This window comes from Athene cunicularia (genome assembly GCF_003259725.1).
Source record: "Athene cunicularia isolate RWA chromosome 5 unlocalized genomic scaffold, athCun1 chr5_part2, whole genome shotgun sequence".
Lineage (NCBI taxonomy): Eukaryota > Metazoa > Chordata > Aves > Strigiformes > Strigidae > Athene > Athene cunicularia.
The window spans coordinates 8990494-9010198 of NW_020799102.1; the positions used below are offsets into that span (position 1 = coordinate 8990494).

General features: G+C 45.7%; 1 protein-coding gene across 6 annotated transcripts in view; it reads right to left on the bottom strand.

Annotated features, from left to right (window-relative positions):
• Window positions 1-17129, bottom strand: part of CRACR2B (calcium release activated channel regulator 2B) — a 40313-nt gene extending 23184 nt beyond the window's left edge. For 2 of the 6 annotated variants that reach the window (XR_003398602.1, XR_003398603.1), the window contains exons 1-4: window positions 17006-17126; window positions 4824-5079; window positions 3311-3422; window positions 424-598 (exon numbers count right to left, since the gene is read on the bottom strand). Coding sequence is in view for 2 of the 6 variants with exons in the window: in XM_026850427.1 (XP_026706228.1) it covers window positions 424-598; window positions 3311-3422; window positions 4824-5036 (500 nt within the window). In the remaining 4 variants the exon portion in view is untranslated. Of the gene's footprint in view, window positions 1-423; window positions 599-3310; window positions 3423-4823; window positions 5080-17005 lie in introns of all 6 variants that reach the window. The other 4 variants (XM_026850427.1, XM_026850428.1, XR_003398604.1 and 1 more) reach the window with 3 other exon arrangements.
• Window positions 17130-19705: the final 2576 nt, after the last annotated feature.

The following is a 19705-nucleotide window of genomic DNA, read 5'->3' on the forward strand; positions in this document are numbered from 1 at the left end:
ACTCAAAGTCTCTTTCACAGAGACTCTTAGAACTAAGATTGTCTGAACATATGTGAACAGTCACACACCATTTTGGAACAGACAGCACACTCATCCTCCTTACCTCATCTAACCCCCACATGCTTCTTTTCATTTGCTGCATGCAGATGGGCTTTCGTGCCACCAACTGTTACATTTTACAGCTGTGGTATGAACTCTAGTTTGGGAAAATATTTACAAAAACTACAGCACTAAAAGTAATTGATAACTGATGAGAAAACCCAGCCTTCACTGCATTTGTTACCAAGCATATGAAAACCCAAGACAGCAGTACAGAAAGCCCAAGCATCAGTTCACATCTTTGGGCTTTGCTGGTACTTTGAAGCTTTGGTATTGCAAGATCAAAACAGGGCAGAAGTAATGCCATGAGACTCCCCTACTTACTCTTCAAACATCTGGGCTGCTCCAAGCTGCTCCATCATGGAACAGAATCGTTTCTCTTCATCATCATCATCTGCCGGGTCCAAGTCATCTGTCCAGCCTGACTCAAAGGTCTCCTCGTGTCTGGAGTGATCCATTCTCCCAGCACCTTGACACAATTCAATCCCTAGTAATTTTCCTGGTAGAAGGAGAAGGGAAGAAGGAGAATAAGAATAAGTCAAATTGGATGTCACTTAATAAGCTGTTATTTAAACAGCAGCCTGACTGCACACTGCTGGTCTAGAACACAGCTCCTGGTCAGTGAAAAGCCTCTGTTCTGATGTCCTGAGTGATGGTCAGTCCAGTCTGCAGTGCCGGGACTGAAACTGGCTCCCAGCCCGACAACAGGCTGTAAGGGCTCTGCTCACAGCTCATGAAGGTGATCTACTCCCTCGGCCTTGGGTTCTCAGCATCAGGTCACTTCACTCCCAGGGACCAGCGCTGTGGGTTCAGTTGTCAACGATCCCACGAGCTCCTTCTGGGACTGCAAGCCTCGCACGGAACAGCACCATGCCTGAGTTCCTCAGCTTAAAAAAAGTGAGGAGGAGATCATTGCCCCTCCCTTCTCATGTGCTACATCTGTTCTGATTCAAGTGCTATGGGACAAGGACCGCCTCTTGCTGGGATTGCGTAGAGCGTCTGAACAAAAAGAACTTAACCACTGAGCAGCCCCTCCTGCCCCATCCCACATACTTCCAGCTTCCAGCTATCTGGATCCTGCTTCATGCTGAGACAGTAATGCCATGAGAACTTCATGCTGTGCAAGGCATGTGACACATACTGGTGCTGGGAACAAATTCTTTTCAAAGAAACAAATCAAGCCATCCTATCCAGAATGCAGGCCCCCATCCTGTATACAGAGGTCAGACCTCCATCAGCAGCTACTCTTCCTTTCCAAAACATATCTGCTTTGTTCAAAAAGCAGAAATTACATCCCAACTACAAGGCCGGGAGCCAAGGATGTTCAGAGCACAGATGAGAACATGAAGCTGCTCTAAGGGGAAAAATATCCACTATTTGTGTACCTCAAGAGACTTAACTCCACCACTTCCTAGCTCCATATGTCCAGAATGTAGCCACTTCTCTCCTGCTCTTAAAATGTGCTGTAAAAAAACTTGCAGTGTGGAGATACAAGCCCTGCTCAGTTTAAAGCCTGAGGCTCAGACAGTTAATTAAGGAGATGGGCTTAGACTAGGCACTTTGGATGTCTGCTTTAAAGAAAGATTCATTATGTCTCATTATGTCTCTTTTACAGCTAGGAAAATTGAGGTAGAGAATGATCTGAAGATTGTTTTGACATCCTGGAAGGATTTCAGATTGCTTTAAATTGAACAATTTAAATGTACGTTCTTTTGTCAGTTGTGCAGATGCACTCTGTAACCTCTCAGAGGCCATGTAAGGAGCCCTCCCAAGAAGCAGACTTGACTGCACCTTGAATCACTTCCCTTGATTTCCCTCCTGCACACTCCAGAAGGAAGACAGCAATGTGCCAGATAAAACTCTTGAGTTAGGGGCAAAGTATGGAAAGGTTTTCAATGAAGCCAGACACAAGAATGACCATAAAGAAAAGAAATGCAGAAATTAAATGTTTTGCCTAGACTGGAGCAAGTCCCACACAGCCAGGCTGCCAGTACAGGGTGGCACCTGATAACTCGTGGCTGGCAGAAAGCGAAATCTCACCTGCCTCTCTCAGCAGGGGCACTGAGGGAGGTACCCTATGGTCTATGGCTGGGACAAATGCCTCAAACAATGAGATTTGGGAATAATCAAGTCGTAACAAAGAGGGCACTGTAGGTGCCAAGGTGCCCAAATGGTGCATGTTCACCTTCTACACAGTGCTGGGCAGGAAAGCCCACACTCCCGAGGTGACTCTTGTTTCTGGCAAAGGCAGCAGAACCAGCCAACAAGGCTTCACCCCCACAGGCAGGGGCACAAGGCAGAAAGGGACATAGTCAGCAGGCACACAGTGGGTTAACACATTCCCTGAACAGGCTGGCCTGTTTATTCCAAGGAAAGCTTTACAGCTTCTCCTTTCAGGGGTGGTTGTTTCTGGCCTTCAAACTGAAGCACCAAAAAGTCCCCCCTCTCTAAGTTGTGAGAAAACCATGAGCAGCCACAGTCTGAGCAATCAGGACACTGCAGGCCAGGAGCCCCCTCAACCACTTCTGAAAATCCTAAACCACCTGGTTCACTTGCTTTGTCCTGATCCAGTTAATATCTCTACATGTCCAAGGAGGGTGCAGATTTTCTGAGAGCTTACAACCAGCTAAGACAATTAAACTCCTACAGCAAAGGTTATTAGTGCTAAGGCCTTTCCTCCTCCTTAACACCTCTTGCACTGCTTGTGCCACTGGATGACAGCTCTGGTATAGAATGAGCATTCTCCTAGTGTTTGGAAAAGACAACAGTAAGAGGAAAACAAAAGCTCATTTGCCAGTGTGCTAGCCTACTAACAGGACTCTGAGTAAAATCCTTCAACAGCACTGCTGCCAGCTGGAGACAGTTGCCAAGGGGCTTATTTCTGTTCCCACACCCAAGGAGGGTCCTTGTCCAGATGAACCACTGTGGAACAGATACAGGCTGCAGTATGTAACATCTCCAGCAGGAGATGTTCAGAAGCTGGCTCTTCCATGGTAGACAGGAAACAGCTTTGGAAAAAGGCAACACAAAGCCCCAGGAAAGGGGATAACAGTATGGCCCCACACATGTCCTCCATCGATACTCACATAAGCACAGGGCATTGCCTTGCACAGCTGGTACAGCTTCAGCAGCACCACTGCACTTTCTTTCTTACCGACATAAAACATCACAGAGGGGATTTTTCCTTCCCCTGCCTCTGTGCAGTCCTTACCCAGTCCCATGCTGAACTCCACAGGTGTCAGGTATCCATTATTGTTCTGCTCCAAGCTGTCGAAAACAGTCTCCAGCTGCTCAGGGGTTAGGGGCAGTTCACTCTGGAGCCGCTGCAAAAACAAAAGAATGAACAAAATTATGGCATGACTCGTCTTTCCTGGGACTAGCTCCTGTGCCTGCCATCCTCAGCTCTGACCTGCAGCCGTGCGCCCTTTCAACACTGCATCCTGGCCAACAGTCTGCCAGCACAGCAGAGTGATGACACAAAGACCTGTTTGGGCCCACTGATATGGCGACACTTTCCATTCAGTAATGGTTCAGGATGGTTCAATCAGGACTTCAGAAAGGGCACTTCGCATTATTTTGTTTGGAGAGAGCTCAACCCTCTTCCTCTCCCACATCAGAACCACTGCCAGCCTCTTGGCACCCCTGCTGCTCCCGAGAGCTCTCTGGGCACATCAGGTGCAACTCCATCTCGCTGGCAGAGAGGGAGGACAGAGCTGTGGGTGTCTGGGTTCAGTTCCCAGCTCTTGCAGGAAATCTTGCAGATCATAAACAAAACGTTAGTCCATAACAGAGAGATAGCCTTCTCCCGTCATCTTCTGCCTGTTGGGACCGTATTATTATTCCCACAACACAGACAAGGAGCAGAGAGATTTCCCTTCATAATACATGTGCAAAGCACCTAGTGAGAAGGGGCACCTGAAGAAGCTTCCAGATAACAAGAGGTGTAGGCTAAAACCTCATTACTCACAGCTTTAAACATACAGCTTTAGATAAAAGCCTAATAAATATTTATTAATGTAACTATACAAAATTAGGCATCACACAACCCAAACAAAGTGAGTCAATAATTAAACGAGCATAGACCTGCCAAGTGTTAATTAAAGATGGAGGGAGAGATGGGACACGAGAAAAACAATCCACATGTAACCTTTCTGATAAACCGTTAAAACAAAACTCACAAAGGATTGTAGAGATTCTGCTAACAACTACTGTTCTTAACAGAAAGCAGCAAACCACATTATCCTAGGGCAAAGTTATAGTTCAGGCTTATAGTGAATTTTTGTGATCAGGCTTTAGCTATGATTGAGACAAAAAAATTATACAGATGTTTGTGAAGAGGTTGGTGGATTTTTTTTCATTGTTGACTGTGTGGGTTTTTTTGGGGGGTTGTCATTTTGTTTTTTTCAATTAAACCAAAGATTTCTTTCCCCCAGCTTTGCCGTCCACTGCATGCTTAATGTTTGTGGGAACTGTTGCAAATTTTTTCATTCCTTAAAGATTTGGAATTGCAGTCCCACTTGTCCCAGGAACTCCCTGGAGGTCCAAGGCCCTCCTGGGATTTTCAGTTCCTATCAGCTGGCTGTGGCAGAGTTTGGCTCCCAAAAATCTGAATGAGACAGAGCCCATGTGCACACCCACACTTGCCAAAAGTAAAGACATGATACATTCTCCCCGCTTCCGCCACCCATGTCTTCCAGGAAAGGGGAAGGATTTATTTCCCTCACCTGCATGTCCACCTTCGTGATAAAACCCTTCTTGTCCTTGTCACACAGCTGGAAGAGCTCCCTTGCTTTCTCGAGCATCTCCACCTGCACACCTTCCAGTTTGCCCATTTGGCTGGGAGGAGAAGCACCAGGAGCCACCCCATCCTCCTCATCCCCATCATCTTCTCCTTCCCAGTGGACATATCCCAAGAGCACTCCCCTCTGGTTCTCCATCTTCTCAAAGTCTTCTCCCCCACGGCAGGGGCAAATGGAAGAGCTGCCAGACAGGAAACAGAGAAACCCCAGTCAAACATGACCCTCCCACCCTACACACCATCCACTCACATGCCTTGTTGGTTTGAAAGAACAATATCCAGTATCTGCACCTGGACTGGATGACCTTTAAAGGGCCCTTCCAACCCAAACTACTCCACGATTCTGTGCTGTGTTACCGCAGGGAGGGGTGGGAGGGAGTTTGTCTCAGAGGTACACAGCACACACAGGCACACACTGCACACACGTGAGTGTGACCAAGCCTACCACACTGCCCTAACCCTCCACGCTGTGATGTGCTCCAGACCCTGCACTTTCGCCATCTCTCCTCCTCTGGCTCAGACCCACGGGGCAATCAGAGTTCTCTGCTGGTGAAAGCCAGGACCCACACAAAGGTTTTAGCAGAGATGAGATGATGGGAAGGGGATATTAAAGCACACAGGTAAATCTGCATGGGAGCATGGTGAGAGCCCCACATTAGCTGAGACAGGGGGCTCAAACTCCATGAGCAGGGCCAGCTCCCAGCTCCCACACAACTCCCTGGATGCCCTGGCCAGGATGCTTCTCTCTGGTCTTGGTTCCTCTGGTAGTAACACATGCTTTTCCTCCTTCTGTTGCTTTTCTGTGCCATCTCTGAACAGCAAACCCGCATCACAACTGCAAGAACCCAGAGCGGGATGAAGGCAGACAGGAAGATCCGTGCAAGCAACCGAGGAAAGAGAAGAAGGAATGTCTCTCCCAGCCCTCTCCTGCCCAGGTCCCCTGGCTGGCCTTTCACCTCTGACATTTTCTTGTTAATGCTTCCCAAACAGTAACTCCGTCTCCTTTCATGTTACTACAGCACAAAGAAAAGTCAGACAATTCCTACACTGGGAAAAATTTAATAAGCTGGGTACTCCTACCCTCCTTGCCTTCCAGCCTCTGTTTTGAGAGCTCATAAGCTGCCAAACAGAATTTTAATCTGAAATGTTCACCTTTATAGGAAGGAAACCACATGACTATGGAGACATTTCAGAGGCCAAAGAAAATAATTCCCATTAGTTACAAGTACCAAAACCAAAAAAGCTAGGAAAGACAGCAACCCTTTAAGCACAGCACTGTGATTGTAAATATGTGTACAACACATCCCTACCCCAACCCAACTTGTGACTTACTGATGCCACGTAGCACCCTCCGGACAGCTTTTCTTCAGCAACACCACCACATTTTTTAAGCCTTGTCGCACTGATTGCTTTAGACTTCTTCTGCAGATCTGTGTTCTGCATTGCAGGGCAGAAGTGAGCTGTGCAAGCAGGCTGATAGCAGATTTAAACAGTGCTAGACAAAAAGGGCTTGAGGGTTGTTGTGGGTTTTTTTTTAATCTCCAAGAAATTAAAAGCCGCATACAGATGCTGTGATAACAAACAAGTTAATTCTGTTTGCACTCTTAGTACAATGGGAGGATAAAGAGCATGATGGCCAGGAAAAATGTCACATGCAACAACTATATGAAGCTGACATAAAAGCAGAAGGCAATTATGTACCATGCTATCTGACTCCATTTATTACTGCTGGTTTGCGAGCCAGAGGGTGGTTCTGCTTCAAAGAACAAGCAGAACGCTTCACTCCCCCTTTCAAATCAGTGTTTTCTCAGGGCATCACCATTTAGTGTCACTTGAAAGGATATTTATTAGAAACTCTTCATAAGACTACCTATAAATGGGTACTATTATATGTTTCTAGTCAAGCAGACATCCCTGGCAAGCAATGGACACAGAGCTGGACCCAAGCTTTGGGGAATATGGCAGAGGAAAGGAGGGAAAAAAGCATGAAAAGCAAGAAGTGTCTTTCTCTCTTGCTCTTTTTCAAATAAACCCTCCTACCAAGCTTTTTTTGTACATGTGTTATGGAGCCAACGCTGCAAAATTTGGAAACCAATGCTCGATTCTATCCATTAGCTGGACAATCATGTAGTAGTAGTAGTAGTACATGGTAGTAGTAAAGAAACTGGAAAGAACCCCAGCTTACTTTTCACATTCAAGTAAAAGTTGCAAAGCTGGCCTTGAAAGGAAAAAGACCCAAATATCTTACGTTGCATAAATTTTACAGGTGATTATAGTGAGGAATCACATAGCCACACTGATGAATTATTGGCTGCTACAGGCCACCTTGCTGAAGCTTTTTGCAAAACCCATTCCTTCCATGAAGCCACAGTCTCAGCACAAGTAGCACCCTGTACTATACAGTGAGAGGAGGGGAGGAAACGAAACAGGAGTTCAAAGCAAGAGCCATGACAGGACTGTAGAAAACAGACAGAATATGTGTAAATTAGAAATAAGTTTTCTGAAACATCCCTCTAGGTGCCTAAGAGATGCTGAAGTCCCCAGAAATAAAGTAAGATCTTACTTTCTTATTATCAGCTTCATCATCTCTGTTTCAAAAACGGGATCAGTCCATGCAGATGACGTTTGCTGCAGCAAAAAGGTTGTACAAGGAGGATGTTCTGTTCTCTCTCTTGAGACATATTTTCAAGCTGAAATTGGACCCATTACGTCCCTACCTCTACCATTTCCTCATTTTATCAAAAGCCCAGCTGTACTGTAGCTCCCAAACCTTGGCTGAGCTAAAAGTCTCTTAATTAGAAGAGCTGGGAGCCTGACATGGACAAGAATCTGAAAGGATTTCACTCACATGTAAAAGACTAAGCCCATTAATTCAGTGTTCAGAGCACAGTCTCTTGTTCAAGCTGCTTCAAGTGGCTTCAAGCCAGATGTGGCTCTTTCATGATGAGACAGCACTTGTAGAGGAACAAAGCAGCAAATAAGAGCGAGTCCCAGTAAGCAAAACACACTGCAACTTCGGTGGACTTCTCTCCCAGAGGACTGAGAGGCTTGGCCCCATCCCTGTTTGTAAGGGCATTGCATGGTATAAATGGACATGAGGCACAAAGCAGATCTCAGGCTAACAAGCGCTGCCATAACTTCCCCAGTTACAGCTCATCACCACAAACTACTGGGGAAGCAGCTTCATCAGCAAGATGCAAAACATCACTGAAGGACAACTTTGAAAGAGGCTGAGGTCACTAGAGAACTAAAAACTGTGGACAGGTACCCAAAAGTGAAGCCAGCAGAGCTCACTTGGGTGCAGAAAGATCACTGACACAAGTGGAGGACACAGAGAAGATAGGGATGGGCAGTTAATGCTTTAGGTCAGGCAAACCTGTCAGGCTTCCCCAGTGAGATGTAGCCAAGCCACCTCCAGCAGCAAAGCCAGGGGCTGTTACCAAAACCTGTCAGGAGACAGGATTAATTTTTCCAGGTGTCTTCTGGCATTACAAGGTAGTCAATGAGTCAGCACCTGTTATTTCCACACCTAGCCTGGAGTCAGGACAATCTCTGTATCTTGGGCTGTTGATTTCCATCATAAGAACATCTGCAATGGGACACAGCAGAGTACACCTAGCCCAGCATTTTGCCCTCAATGGTGGCTGTAAATGGCTGGTGAGGGAGGAGTAACAGCAGGGCAAGCACAGAGAAAGCGTCCCTGAATAGGTCTGTGAGCTTCCAGCCACTGTCAGTCTGGGGCAATTCCTGAGCCATGTGGTTCCTCCCTCGTCTTCCAAGACACTTGTCCAGACTCCCTTTGAATCCAGATGAAAACACTCACTGTTCACATGAATGTGCTGATAGAAATGGGGTGCCTACTGCAATCAGTGGGTGCTGACAAAGCTTCACGGGACTATTCCAGTTTTCTGGGTACGTAGTTTGACCAGCACCCACTCCACAAGAGATGGAGTCCCAGCTACAGCTCAAACAAGTGTTTCTTGCCACCTTCACACCTGGGAACCGTCACGAGACTAAAAACTCCTCTCCCAGTGCCTGGGAGATCTACCAGAAAGATGGAAGTGCCAGCGACACGGAGGCACCACAGACTCCAATCACCTTGGCAAGCCTTGGTGCATAATGTTCTCTCTCCCCCACCACCCAGAGGTTTGGCTGCCTGTGCTCAAGGCAAGCTCTGATATTGCACAGTCCAGATTCAGGTAGTGTCCAACATCTGAATAACCTGATACAGAGCTCAAGAGAAAGCCAGTCTTCAGGACCTGTGGATTAGACCAGGTATCTCCCGCCACAGAGTATGCTGGGGCCCAGCAAGCAAAAATTCACCTGCTACCTGCTCCTGCAAGACAACTGCCCCAGAGCCTGGAAAGCAAACATAGATCTTCTCAGACACAGCACAGAACAGGAAATTCGACTGCCAGTGAAGACAGCTAACATCAGGTCTTTTATTTCTGCACAGAGATAACTCAGACCAGTCTTACACACGCATATTAACCACCTGAGGCATAAACTGAAGTTTGTCCTGTGCAAAGCTGGGCCAGCTGGATCCCATGGGCATGGCATTCTTTGGGGAAATCATAAGACCTGAATTTTAATCCAGACTCCGCTTGCCATATGGCCCTGGGTAAATCACGTCACCTGCCTATGCTAATAGATTGTCAGCTCTTCCAATTTTGTTCTGATGCTTGTGACAGCTGGCACTTTATTTTAAGACTCAGTTCCTGGAGACTGATAATTACATGTGAAACTCAAGCATCAAAATAGTTTCAAAGCCTCAAAGCTGAAGAATGAAAAACTTCAACACAGAACTTTAAGAAATTGCAAATTTCAACAAACAGAAGAACAGACCCAAGGTTCTTTTCCTGGTAAAGGGAGATACTACTTTCAAGGCAGTGTTACAGGGTCATGGTTTCTGATTTATTGTCTTGGAAAACTTCTTGTAGCAGTAAGCAGTATTAAAGAGGTAAAGTCATGGCTAAAATGGTATCAACAGCCAAGCCCTTATCTATGTGACCGTGACTACCATGTGCACTTGACAACTTTGGGGTGGTTTTTTTTCTTTCCACAGCCTGGTGACAAAGAGGAAAGGAAAGTGGGGAGCACAGCCAGATTTTCCACAGCTGGTCCTTAGCTGACCTCAGTCACCACAGGGCACTGTACACGCACTGAATCCACAGCATTCCTAGCAGTCCTGCCCCAGTGCAAGACAATGAATCAACAGTTAATGAAGGAGGAAAAAACTAAGCACAACAGGCTAAGTGGTTTACCCAGGATTACAGAGCAAGTCCGGTGTTTGTGTCCTGTAGAGGTATAAGGGAAAGTTTTCACTTTCCTGTACCACTGAATTTTTGGTGACATGGTGGTAGAAGGGAATATTAAAGAAAGAATCATTGTAGGTACATGGTAGGTGTCCAAGGTGTACCATGAAGTAAAGTGCTCAGACTTGCTGGGCAATTTCTCAAAAGACATCTTCCCCTCTCTTTGCCTCAGAAAGAACAAAGCCACTCCCATACTAAAGCTAAATATTTAAGCCGTTTATTTAAACAGATCAGAAGAACACACCTCCTTTCCTTTCTTCTCCTGGTGCAGAAAAAGTCTTACAACTTTAAAGGAAGGATGGCACAGGGTGTTTAGGTGTGCGTTGATCATGCTCTCGATGCATACACTGGATGAGACAGGTTTGATCCCATGCATGAGAAGACATTACATAAAGAGAAGGAGATGAAGGGCTGGGGTAAGGGATCCCAGCAGCAGAAACCTGTTGCTTCAGCAAATAACAAAATTACAGCAAAAGCACGCCAAGATGCAGTAGTACAAAGCATTCATTGCTTGCTCATGGAATGAGAACATCACTCAGGAGCCACTGAGTAACGTGTACATTTTAAAAGGGCAATAAAAGCTTCACAGGCCCTTATGCCATTTTATATCAAACATATGTCACTTGCTTTGTTTGTTCTACCTCCTTTTCCTTCCCAATGTTTTGAAGGCAAATAATTACTACAAAAAGTGTTTGTTGTAGGACAGTCACATCTACACATACCAGATTTTATAGTACTATGAGATTCAGTATCAAATACACATATTTAAAATTATTAACCTAGTTGCGTACAAAAAGCACATATTCTAAATTCACTGACAAAATTACAGCCATACAAATCTGACCAGGTGAAGGTAGAGCCAAGATCTTGCCAGGGAATGACACTCACCCCCATATCAGACTGGCTCCCACACAGGCTGAATTTCCAAAAGCTGCTCAAACGCACTGGGCACCCATTTGATGGAAATTTTTTTAAAAGGCTCTGCCACCATGCCTGAAAAGGCTGGGAGGAGAGCAGAAAGGAAAGAGCTATTTCTCAGTGTGCTTTGTTCAAAATTAATTTTGCTCTTTCCCTTCTCTAGGAAATTTGCTTCCTTTGTTTGGAATTTGTTTGGGTGGTTGTTGGGTTCTCCCTTCCCAAAGGGAATGACAGGAAAAGAAATACACTGAAAAATTAGAAAAACATCAATTGTTTTGTGAGGCTTTTTTTCTTTAAAAAAACGTAAGAAACCCATACACACCCTGGGCAGAAAGCCTGAAACCAGGTGTAATATCTAGAGCTGCACTTCACTCTCTCTTTTAATTGCTTGCACTTGATTGTATCCCTTTAAGGAAACAGGAACGAATCCAGGAACCTTTGTGTTGTTTACTCAGCAGGAGATTAGCCCAGCTTGATAGCCCTGAGCTAACCCATGCTGCAATATCGATGGATGACTTCATCAGGAGATATGCCAGAACGATACAGAGGTATATCCCAGAAACACAGCACGGAGCTCATTCTGAACAGCACCTAAAAAAATGTGCTCTGCTGCAATTTTCCCTCACGCAAGCTCATCAGAGGAACCCTTCTTTATGACTTATCATACCAACTTCTTGATCTTTGCTAAAAAAACTTGCCACAGAGAAATGTGCTTGATGTACACTCTATGCTCCTATCTGCAAGCAACTTGAGATTGGTAACTTCTCTTGTTTTATTTCAAGAGGTGAACAAATAAGCTTTTTAAAACTGCACTCACTGACGCTTCCCGATTCAACAGCACAACAGAAAGCACCAACACATGCCAGGAACCATCAATATAATAAGGCTCCAACACAGATCGGTAACCACACCATACCAAAACAATATTCTTTCCCCCAGAAATTGCTACAAACGCTTCATCATGCCCACAGGCCTCTCCCCAGCCATGCCCACCACAAGCCAGTGACACTCTGGAGCTCTCTCACGCTGGCGCAGTGTCACGGCATTGGCACCGCGAACACCGAGGGCGCGTGTTTGCACTGGAACTGCTCCTACTAATCGGTGGTTTGGCTTCGTTGGGTTGTTTTGCTTGGGGAGTGGAGAGAGAAAGCATCAGTTTTTCCTCTAACAATATTTGGGCCAAGAGTTAATTCTCAGCAATTAAAAACAAAATCCAAACCACATTTTTTCCATAAACAGCTAATGGTCTTGGATCTGTCACCATAACTAGCACGCAGCTGATTTTTCAGAAAATAATGAGTATGCCTGCAATAAGACATGACAAATAGCAACAGCTAGTTTTAAAACAATGAACTTTTTAAAATTCCTTCACTTCATAAAGACTTACAGGTTTCCTGCAACTTTTTTTTTAAAAGAACAGAATATTGCAACATCTCATACAATGCAACATAAGGATTCATCTTATATACCACAGCGACAGAGGAATGGAAAATCCAGCAATATTGTACCCTTCGGCTTCAAGAAGAATAATTCATTGTATTTTCATAGGCTGGAGATCATGCTGCACATCCACAAAGGACATGGTTAGCCAACCGTGAGTAAACATCATTCACTTAGTCAAGTAGAAAAGGCTCTGAGCAGTATCAAGTTTCCCACTGATGCCACTGCTGTTAATGTTCTACCACAAATATGTGGTTGTTAGAGGACAGAAACAATTAGCTCAAGGACATAATTGTGAAAGACAGGATATTTTAGCTGTGAAGAGATAATACAGCCTTTATTCACATTAGCTGAACACTAACAGTGTGGTAAAGTTGGAGGCAGATGCTGCTTTGAGCTCAGCAATCAGTAGGTAGATTACGCCTGCGTAACACCAAGCATGTTGACTGCAAAGTGCTCTGCTGGTGATACCTACAGGCCAGGCAGGTAGGTAGGAGGCAAACTTTCTTTGCCAGCCCAGATGTGGGAAAAGGAGGAGAGAAGGCAGAGGACTTGGCACTTGATGTCAAATGTGCTGGATCACTTTTGATTCAAAGTAAAAGCTGAGCACTGGGAGCCCAGGCAAAGGAGATCCCTGGTCTCTTTTCCAAGGGCTGGTGCAGCGGGCAGGAATGCCCCACAAGGAAGACAAACTCCAGACCTAAGCTGGCATTTAAAGCTCTCTTTAGTCTTTACAAGAAATTACATAAATCCAGGGCAGCTCCTCAGCTTGTTTAACTGAATGTTGCTGACGATTTCCTCCTGCCTTACCTGCCCCTTTAGCACTTGTGTGCAGAGCAGGTTGTAGCAAAGACAACAACCCGAAGTCAGCACACCATACTCCTGATGGGCTCCTGCCTCTAGTTGCTGAACAGCAAAGATGCGACCAAGGAAAACTCAACACGTGACGAGCACCACCTTGGCTGCAGCAGCTCTGCAAGGACACATCAGCAGAAATGCTGCTATGGAGACTCCTTCCACAGCCTGAGGAACAGCAGAAGCACCAGGACACAAGGTTCTTCCTCAATGCTCAGGAATGCTGCCACACTTGGTGTCCTGCAGAGAAAATTCAGGCTAAAAGGATGCATATCTCAGTCCTGTGCTGGTAGAGAGCAAGACACTCCAGTATCCTTCAAGTACTTCAATTTTGTTGAGTAAGTGGATAAAAGGTTCTAACAGATACACAAAGCTTCAAATGCAAAATTGTGGGGTTTGTGGAGTTGCCTGCCTAATCCCAAATGGCAGAGTTGGTGAAGAGTTGTCCCCATCACTGTCTTCTTTAAGAATCCAGGAGCCTCAGATAAAACTGTGTGGGGCAGCTGCACATCAAACAGAAGGAAGCAATTCTCCGCAAACCATTAAAGAGTGGGACACAGGATACTGAGGATGTCAGAGCTGTCCATGGGCTGCAGACATGGCTGGGTTTTTTTATTACACAAAATGTCTGGTTTATGAATATTTTCTGAGCCACAAAGCCAAAAAAGTATACTAGAAAAGTATCATTACACATTTATGCTGGGAAGACAAGGGTATCTGGAGACACAGTGCTGGTTCAGCCTGGCGGTTCCTCAGCCCAAATAGAGGCTGCTTTTTCATCAGCAGGAATCACTCTCCAAGCACACAGTCCTCCGCCAAAAGGCCACAGCATTTGGTGCATTTGCACCAAGGACAGTCCTACGAACTGGACTTGGTACTTCAACAGCCAAAGGTCAGGCTTCTCCCCACAACTATCACTGCCACCAGACCCATAACTTGGGTGCCAAACTCAACTCAGACCTCCCTTTGAGTCCTCAGATTCTACCTGTCTATGTAACACCAGAACAAAGATTTTTCTTTCCATCAAGAAGCTGAATCTCCCTATGGCAGCCTCACACCTTGTCTGACCTCAGCAGAAACTCTCCTGGGCTGCTGTTGCCTATGCACACTCATCCAGCAGAATCACTGTTCAAGTCTGTCACCCTCTCTAGGCACCTTTTTACTAGTTCTCACCTCTGTTGTAAGAGAGACAACTGCTGTTACCTTCACAGAGGATGATTTTTCTGCCACCCAACCTTGGGATGCTGAACGAGCAAGGTGTTGACTGCTGCCTCTAGTTGGTTCCCAATCTTGTTCTGTCACTTCTTAAATTTCCCAACAGCCACCCATGTCCTGAACTCAAGCCCCTCCTGTCCAGCTGCAAGTTTTCCTCACCTGCTTCAGGGCCCTCTTTGGGCAAAGGCTCAAAGTCCTGGGACAATCCTACCTCACATAGAGTACCACAAGTCTAAGATCACAGAAGTGAGCAAGAACCTTATCTTTGTTGAGTAAGATCCTTGATCTTGCAATCAGCCTCATACAAACAAAAAAATCATAGTCTTACGTTGTCCTCAAATAGCTCCCCCACCACACACACACACAGATAAAATATCAAGCCAGAACATGAGACCACCCAATCCCCTTTCAAAGGAGAAACTTCTTTTTGGTAAAGCACCCACTCACACTGCTTGCTGAATACATGCGATAGACAGTGATTTCTTCTCCAGCTGAGCCAGCAAGTTCTTTGCAGCACTTGAAACCTCCTTATTTAGAGGGCTACAGCTGCAGGGGGGGGGTGGTGCATGAACTTCCAGCATCTTTACCTCACCCCAGGAAATTCAGCTCCAGTACCTTGAAAACTGGACACACGGATCTCACCCCCATGATCTTTTCTGGCCTGCATGTTAGCAACAGAACCAGGGGGAGAAGGTTTAATTTGCTATTCTGAATCTGCAAAGGACAAAATCGGTTTGTAAAGATTAACAAGTAGGAATGAATATGGACAGGATTTCTAGGCACCACGACTCCCTGCAGAAGCTTCTCCATGGCTGGTGCTGTATTGGTTTTGCCCAGGAGCGATATATGGGACCCATGGACAGTTTGACCTTTCTGCAAATGCTATTAAAACAACAAACAGAGCTGAGGCAGCTGGGTGAAGCCAATTTCTAAGAAGATGGTTAACCCATTCTCTGCCTCAAAGAGATGAAAATGGCCACATGCACAGGTGCAGGGCACTTGGTTACCTCTCAGCTAAGGATCTACCCTGATAACAGTGGTGATAAAGGTGAAAATTCATCCCTTCCTGTGAGCTAAGGACGTGTTGGCTGTGCTATGCAAAACACTTTTCCTGAAATGCCAGTGTAATCTGTGCACTGGAAACGGATGAAATCCATGCCCTGAGCAAAGACACCTCTTGGCTGTCTAACCATTGAGGGGACCACAGGGGAAGTCTCAGATCCAGGAAGTCAACACTCTCACTCCCTCTCTCAAAGGAAAGAGGATTGCTCCGAATGTCCAAGAATTCCAGGATCTCGTACAAGGTATCAGAAAGATCCTCTCCCTTTCTCATTTGGGGGGCACAAACACAACAAAATACTAAAAGCCTCGGATTTCTACAAGACAGAAAACTAAAGAATGTTTTGAGCAGCACAAGCCCTGAACTGCTCCTCCAGAAAGAGGGATACGTGCAACTGAAGGGCACGTGTTCCCTGCATACCAGGCACAGCTTAGTGCAGGGAGCAATGAAAGCAAGCAAACTCGGAAGCAGATGCTATCTGAGAGGTGCTTTTGTTCAACTTTTACAACTGTCCTAGGAAAGGTGAAATTACTCGGAGCGGGCAGAAATATTCCCCTCTTTGACAAAAGCTGTCACTGAGTCAGAATTGATGTAGGATTGATAAGCAGCAACACTGATTTAGGATTACAGAAAAGGAGGGGCAGGGGGAGTAGGTGTGCTTATGAGAGATAGTGGAAAATTTCCTGACAAATATTTTTAAAGAAAAATTTCTAAGTCTTCACAAAGTATGCAGCAGAAAATCCTTAGTTTTAATCTAAACAGCTCAGGACATCTGTTTCATAAGAAAACATCAAAATCCCACATATTCTAAGCATGTACTTTTTCCCCTTTACTTTTGAAAATGTAACCACTGCAGCTATTACTCTAAATCGACAGTTTCCCAAATCAATAAGTCACTAGAAATAGTTAGGAAACCTGCAGAATCACATCAGAACAGAGAGCAAGTTTCTTCAGTTCAAAAACATTGGGTGATCCAAACCGAAGCATTAACCATCTGTTAATTAAGCACCTCCAGGCTCTTGAAAACCAATGAATAAATTTTCCTTCCTCCATCAGAGGAATAAGAACCGTTGTCTGCGGTAATATACAATGCCACTGCACTCAGTGAGTTCTGCTGTGCTGCTTTAAGGCAAAAGCAGGAAGTCGGAACAGAAAGTTCCTAGGGAGAAACTCTGCTGAGACACAGCAAACTCCTTCAGACTTCCTCCTCAAATAATTTATTGTCCAAATGAGACAGAGTTTCTTCCCTCCCCTCCACCCCATTGCACAACCTCATTTTCCCTCTCTGCAGGTGTCCCCAAATACCTCGAGTGGCAGGACAGTATCGCTCCCCTTCCCTGGAACCAGCAGTATATTCCACAGCAAAAGCTAGCGGAGAATGATCCCTGCCACTGTAAACAGAGTATCAGAGCAGGTCCAGGCTAGGAGGTGTGGTCTGCAATGATCCCTACGCATCTCATCCCCTTTCCAGCAGAGGCTAGTAGCCATCTTCAAAAAGCTGCACAAGAAAACCTGCCATTAATCTCCCAAGGTAAATTCCTTGTAATCCTGCCTTGCACACAGCTGTTAAGAAGGGCTTGTTTTGGAGCTTCCTTAGGCAAGAGGGGAAGAAGTGGTAAGCAAGCAGATGATCCCTTGTCTCATGCTGAACTTACTTACCTTCCCTGAGAAACCCTAGTTGGGCTTGTAGGTAGCTCACTGCCTACCTCCCATCCAATTTCAACAGGGCAAACTACCCCTGTGAATCCTGCCTCGAGTTTGATTCCACTTTCACAGAGCTGGCAACCTATTTTACAGAGAAGCACAAAGAGCTTAGGAAAAGAGAAAGGCAAAGCGTAAGGTAACAGTGCAAGGAGCATCTTTCTAAAGCAAGGTAAAACACACCCTGGGGGTGGGTTGCACACCCCAGGAATTTCTCACTAAAGCAGCCAGAGATGCTACACTCTATCCTGCCACTGACCAAAGCGTCCCTTGATCCCACAGCACCACCGAAATGAAGCCAAGCCACCCCTGCCTGCTGACAGCTGGAGATACTGAGGGGGAATTTGTCACTCAGGGGCAGCTCCAGGACGTCCAGGCAGCATGAAGTTGCCCTCAGCTGTGTCAGCTCCCACTAGTTAAGCCTGAGGACTTCTTGGAAGGGGACAAAGAAAAAAGAGAGCATGTTGAGATCCTGGCGGGCTGGCTCTTCATCACCTGGTATGGTTTTGCCCCCTTTGCTCACCCCTGCCCCAAATGCCTCTTTGTGTCAGCCCTCAAGGATAATATTTGCCCAGCAAACAAGCTTTGCCATACAAGTCATGAGCAGGCAAGCCCAGGCTCTACAGAGAGCAAAAACCACTCTTCCACCGATTCCCAGCGAGAAGACTCCAGCTGGTGTCTGAACAGCAGAGACCTCATCAACCTGCAAAGAGAGGAGCTGCAAACAGCCCCATCTCCCCAGCAGCGAGCAACCATAGGATCTGCAGAAAGCAAAGGTAAAATACACAGGGAAGGACCCGCCTTTAAGACAAGTTATTTCAAAACCCAGACTAAAAAATGGACATGAAGACTACTATAACCCATCATGTTTGTTCCTTAATACAGGTTTAACAGGGCCAGTGAGCTCCCTGAGCCATCTGGGAGGGCTCTGTGCTGCTGGAGAGCAGCTCTGCTCCTCTCAGACCAGGACGACCACTTCTCCACTCCTCACAGACTCAGCTTTGCCTCAGCCGCAGGACCACACATCCTTTGGGGCAGGCAGTGTACCTGAGGCAAAAAGCCCCCAAAACCCATACCAAGTCTCTGAGCAAGAGAGTTTACTCACCATTTTGTTTATGGTTGCTGCAGAGGTGATGCTTAACACTGAACCATGGTCTCAGCTGGGATGCTGCTAGAACAGCACAAATAAGGGAGCAAACTTTTCTGCACCTCGCAGCCTGTCTCACCTCTAATCTCCTCCTGGGGTCCTTTATAAAGCTTCTCTTAATACTGACCAGAACAAAAAAGCTTATCAAACACACAGAAATAAATAGCATTTTGGAGCTACGTTAATGAATCCTTAGCATTACATGGATAAAGGTCAGGAAATACAAAAAGTTACGGTTCCCATAGTAATGCTAATTCAACCATACTGCACATCCTGGGTGTTTAGTGGTACACATTGAAAAGAAAAAGGCTTCATCCACCAAAGCCAAAAAGGTTTTTGATTAAATAAAGACACTTGAATACCACCCCCACACATGCAACATTTATTATTCAAAGATGTGGATTTTCAGATCGAATTGGATTAAGCCAATCTAAGCATCATTACAGCTCCCCATATCTAGGGCAATAGTGAGAGCTCTCAAGCATGATTACAGACTGAACATTATTTGCCCAGCCTGAATAAAGGAAAAGGATCCAGGCGTCAGAATGTGTTGAGTCACCAAACTGCAGTCAGCACCGACTCTGCACTTGGATGGTGGTAAGGAGAGATGGGAGAGAATAACTGACCAACCTCCTCACACCCCTAACTAGTAAATGTTAATCCATTTCTAGAAATGCTCATTTCTTTGATACAACTTGAAATATCCCCCCTGCCTAATATCCCATCTCTCAAGTCTAGAAACAGGTTGTGAATGAACTCCAGCCGTGCTGAGCTCTCTCCAGCACAAATCTGTGTACTGCTCTACTCTCTGAGCTCCCGAGGTCTTATCTTCATGCTTTACATAAAGCCCACACCACTCTTCCTAGAGGAACAGCTACAAGTGGTCCATTTGCATTTAGCAGCTTCGACTGAGCAACCAGATTTGCATGGGAAGCAAAAGACTCTTTTCTGTGCCATAGGAAACACATTAAATCAAAGGGGTTTGTGCATCTGTGCCAGAGCAGGGGATTACTCTTCTGGCTATGTGTCTGGGAGGAAGAAAGGGTAGAGCAGAGATCTCACAAACTGCTTTAAGAGACAGTGAGGGTGAGGAAGAGGGAATGCAGCTCTGAAGCACAGGAGCAAAGCGTGCAATGGAAGAAACATGTACATCTGGG